The 4,551-nt window shown below is 40.5% G+C and overlaps 1 gene segment (V, D, J or C); it reads left to right on the top strand.

The window, feature by feature from the left end:
• Positions 1 to 1,692: 1,692 nt before the first annotated feature.
• Positions 1,693 to 4,228, top strand: LOC117746435. The segment is given in 2 exon segments: positions 1,693 to 1,793; positions 3,508 to 4,228. Coding segments are annotated over 2 exon segments (504 nt in total).
• Positions 4,229 to 4,551: the final 323 nt, after the last annotated feature.

Genomic DNA, 4,551 nt, shown 5'->3' with positions numbered 1-4,551 from the left:
CTAGAGGGCGACATTATCAATAGGTGCACTGCTTCTGCAGTGTGTTCAACCATTCAGTCCATAAGAAGTGCTGCTGTGAAGAGAACAACGGTCACACTGAATGTTGAACATCAGCTAGTTGAAACCTTGTTGTCGAGATGGAACATTTGCTGTGGATCATTCTGGCTGCTCTGTTCTCTGGTAAGATGGAAAGAACAACATGTTCCTCTCTCAACACTTTTCACCAGAAACTCAGCTGTGAGTGTTTTTAATGTTCATTCTACAGCAAAGCAAAAGGTCCTTCCTGTTGGTATCTAGTACCTTCTGAATAACTCCTTTATGGTTCAATGTGACATTAGACAGCAGTCAGTGGAACCAGCCTATTCTAAAGGTCTATGTGTGTGACCCTCTGGCTAGAGAACTCTTTAAGCCTTTAATCAATCGTCTTTATTGATCATCTCTTCTTCTGCATGTTCTCTTGTTCCTCAGAGTGTAAAGGAGAAGACAGAGTGACCCAGTCAACAGGAGATGTCATCGCTACTGAAGGACAGACTGTTACACTCGACTGTACATTTGAGACGACTTCCAACGTTCCCACTTTGTTCTGGTACAAACAACAAGACAATGATTTCCCAAAGTACATGCTGAAAGGTTTCTCAAAGAAAGTATTTAAAGCTCCAGAGTTCCTCAAAGACAGATTTGATGCTTCAATCAACAAGACATCAGTTCCTCTGAAGATCCAGAAGCTTCATCTGTCAGACTCTGCTGTGTACTACTGTGCTCTGAGGCCCACAGTGACAGGAAACACCACAACTCTGTACAAAAACCTTTGGAGCAAAGACAATACTGTACAACATCCACTAGAGGGAGCCTCACTCTGTAACTTCAGTAGTGTTGTTGATACAGTCTGGATTCTTTGTTGTGGTGATGAAAACAACAGAAAATGAAGCACTGAAGACGAAACTGAGGGAAGTGATGATATGGAGGTGTTGTTGCTTAAAAATAATAATATGAACAATATTTCATCATAATCGAGTGTCAATGAAAATCCTCTGACATCTAATGGAGCTGAAATTAAAGTCTGTAACTCAATTGTTTTTACAATTATAATTGGCTAATTTTAAAACTATTTCAATAATGCAAATTATTTAATATCTGAAACACAAGTTGATCATAAGTGTCAATATAATTACTGTTATATATAAATAAATATATGTAAATCAACTCATGAAACATCACACAACTTTATTAAAGTCTGTGAGTTCTTGTGGTGTTCCACAGGGTTCAATCATAGGTCCTCTCATTTTATATTTACATGTTGTCTTTAGATCAAATTATGTTTAAATACAACATCAGTCTACATTGTGTTGCTGATAATATTTGATCATAGAGTCCATTAAATACCAGTAATTATGACAGCTTGTTTCTTACATGGAACGTGTTGGTATTCCAGATGTTTCTACAGATCTAGATGAGAGATCTTAACCTCCTCCTTTAATTCTGTAAACTCATTTATATTTTGTTATGGTATCTGTTGATGTTACACATACTGCTCATAGTCTGGAGATGTTATTGATCATTTATAATCCTGTATGGATTATGAATTAAGTTATTCTGGTGTTTGCAAATCCTGAAAAGGTCATCCATTTTTCACAAGTATCTTAAACACAAAGTTCGTACCTCCAGAAAGTACTAAATGCTGCATTTGGGGAGGAGCTAAGAAGTTGCTGGAACTTGTTGAACATCAGCTGGTTGAAACCTTGTTGTCGAGATGGAACATTGGCTGTGGATCATTCTGGCTGCTCTGTTCTCTGGTAAGATGGAAAGAACAACATGTGTTTATGATTCTCTAAAGATTGAGTCCAGAGCAGAACTCCCTCAACAGTTGAGACAGAGGAACACGGTACAGTTGACATTTTCCACTGTCTTCTCCTCTCAGTCTGAACCATGTTAGTCTAACGGCTTCATCTTCTCTACTTTTGAAAGAACTAATAGCTGGAGACAGAATCTCTCCACTAGGAGATGAAGTCAGTAAAGGAGAAGGAGAACCTGTCTCACTCAGATGTGACTACGACACAACAGCAGACTATGTTTCCGTTTATTGGTTCAAACATCATTCTGATTCTAATCTGTTTATTCTCTAGAAAGGAGCAAGAAATAACAAAAACGAAATATTCCTGATAAACAATATGAATCTCAAAGCAGTAGAAACATAGCTGAACTGGCCAGAAGGAGACTGACCCTGACAGACACAGCTCTCTACTACTGTGCTCTAGAAACAGTGATCCAACGTGTTCAAGAGGTTGTACAACAACCTGAACACACATATCTAACTTCTCTGAAAGTGCTATTTTAACCACAGCTTCACACCAGATGGATTCTGAGGATTCATGTTGGATCAGAGTGTGGTTACAGATGCCAATGAAACACTGTGGGAGGATCCACATCCAACAAACCACCTGTATGATGGTTCAAACACAAGACACCGACCTCCTGACTGACTCCTCTTCGTACCGTTGGGGTCATTGAGCTCCTTCTTTTGTTCACTATTCTCTGATATCTTGAGATACTGAAACACCAACTAATACAACTCTGAGAGAAATAGTACTTCCTGGAGACCAAATTAATTACAATAAACTCAGAATCAAATGTTTACCAAGTTAAGAATTGGGAGCTTCATTCACGACGGCAGAAGACCAAAATATACTTAAGTGTCTGTTCACATGAAAGAGAAGCAACATTCTGATAAAGAGCATCAAAATGTCATGGTTCCCTATTTATCTGTGTCTGCCTGGGCGTGGCCTTCCCCCCCCCCCTCCTGCTGCCAATCAACCCACAAACATGAAACCCATTCTCTCATCAAGCTCCCCACTATATCTGCCTCAGTTCTCCCTCAACTCCTTGTCAGATCGTCAGTTCACTTTCCCAGAACGACTGCCCCGGCCTCTCTGAGTACAGATACATTCTAGTTGCTAACTTGTGCTTTTCAAGCTACAGCCCCTCTGCTTCCCCGGAATCCCCCTGAAGAACAGCCTAGCCACCCAACCAGCCACCAGCCTGCTCGGACGCCAGCGCGAGTTCCACACCGCTCTCTGGCGTTCGAAATAAAGATTATTTGTGTTTAACTCTAGCTCTGTGTTCTTGCTTTTGGGTCCAGCCCTGCACAATCATGACACACAAGTGACCTGTTGTCCAGATGTTCCTTCTCAGTTTACTTTCAAAGGTTCTGATAGGAAACATGACATCCATTGGTTGTGGTGGGAAAGGAGAGTGGAAGTGAAGCTGTTGAGAGTCCTCGGGAGCGAAGAACACGGGGCTGTAAATAAGATCAGGCTCCTCCTTCGAATCACCTCCTCAGTGTTGATGAAGAGCTGCGGGAGTTCACAGTGACTACGCACTGCAGACATGGCGCCTCTATTCATGTCAGTGTTGCTGGCTGCTCTGAGCCTTGGTATGAACACACCTTTGTGTCCTTGCTATCAGTCCAACACAGACAGGCTTCTGATACTGTTTGTTTCTGTGTTACAGGAAGCAGAGCACAAACAGACAGCGTGCTGCAGCCACAAGCAGAGGTGGCAGCTACTGAAGGAGAGGCTGTGACACTTGGCTGTCAATACAACAGCAGTTCATCAAATCATTATCTCTTCTGGTACAAACAGGACGGAAACAACAGCCCCAAATTCATCCTGAGTCGCTTTAAGGTTGGCTCGGGGGAAACCGAGGACGAGGAGAGATTTTCATCCACACTGGATTCCACCTTAAGATCAGTTCCTCTGAAGATCCAGAAGCTTCATCTGTCAGACTCTGCTGTGTACTACTGTGCTATGAGGCCCACAGTGACAGGAAACACCACAACTCTGTACAAAAACCTTTGGAGCAAAGACAAAACTGCACAACATCCACTAGAGGGAGCCTCACTCTGTAACTTCAGTAGTGTTGATGATACAGTCTGGATTCTTTGTCGTGGTGATGAAAACAACAGAAAATGAAGCACTGAAGAAGGAACAGGCCGAGATCTATTAGAGCTCAGATAGAACTTTTAAAGTAAATTCTTTGTTAGACTCACTTATATTGTCAAAAGCCTGAATATGAAACAATTTGAACAATGCCAAAATATATTTGAGTAAAATATCGGACATTTTTTTAATGATATGTAACAGTGTTTAAATATATTTACGCTCATCTTCAAATGCATTATTGATAATTCACACAGTTTGAACAAAGTCTCAATAAACTAGTTGTCATCAGACTTTTGATTGAATTTGTTGTTTTCTACTTAAAAGTGGTTTATCTGTGGTTGTGTCCGAATGTGGGTTCTTTTGGTGTTCCACAGGGTTCAATCATAGGGCCTCTCATTTTATGTTTACATGTTGTCTTTGGATCAAGTTATGTTGCTGATAGTATGTGATTATATATTCTATTATAATTCAGTAATAGCAGCTGGTTTATATAAAGCACTGTTTTTCCAGATGTTTTAATAACCAAGATATTATCTTGCTGCTTTAATTCTGTAAATAAATCTTCCCTGTCCGTTGAGGTTAAGTTTATTGCTCACTGTCTGCACATAGTATT

Source organism: Cyclopterus lumpus, chromosome 17 (genome assembly GCF_009769545.1).
Source record: "Cyclopterus lumpus isolate fCycLum1 chromosome 17, fCycLum1.pri, whole genome shotgun sequence".
In the NCBI taxonomy this organism is placed as follows: domain Eukaryota; kingdom Metazoa; phylum Chordata; class Actinopteri; order Perciformes; family Cyclopteridae; genus Cyclopterus; species Cyclopterus lumpus.
This window is presented reverse-complemented; position numbering and strand designations above follow the sequence as displayed.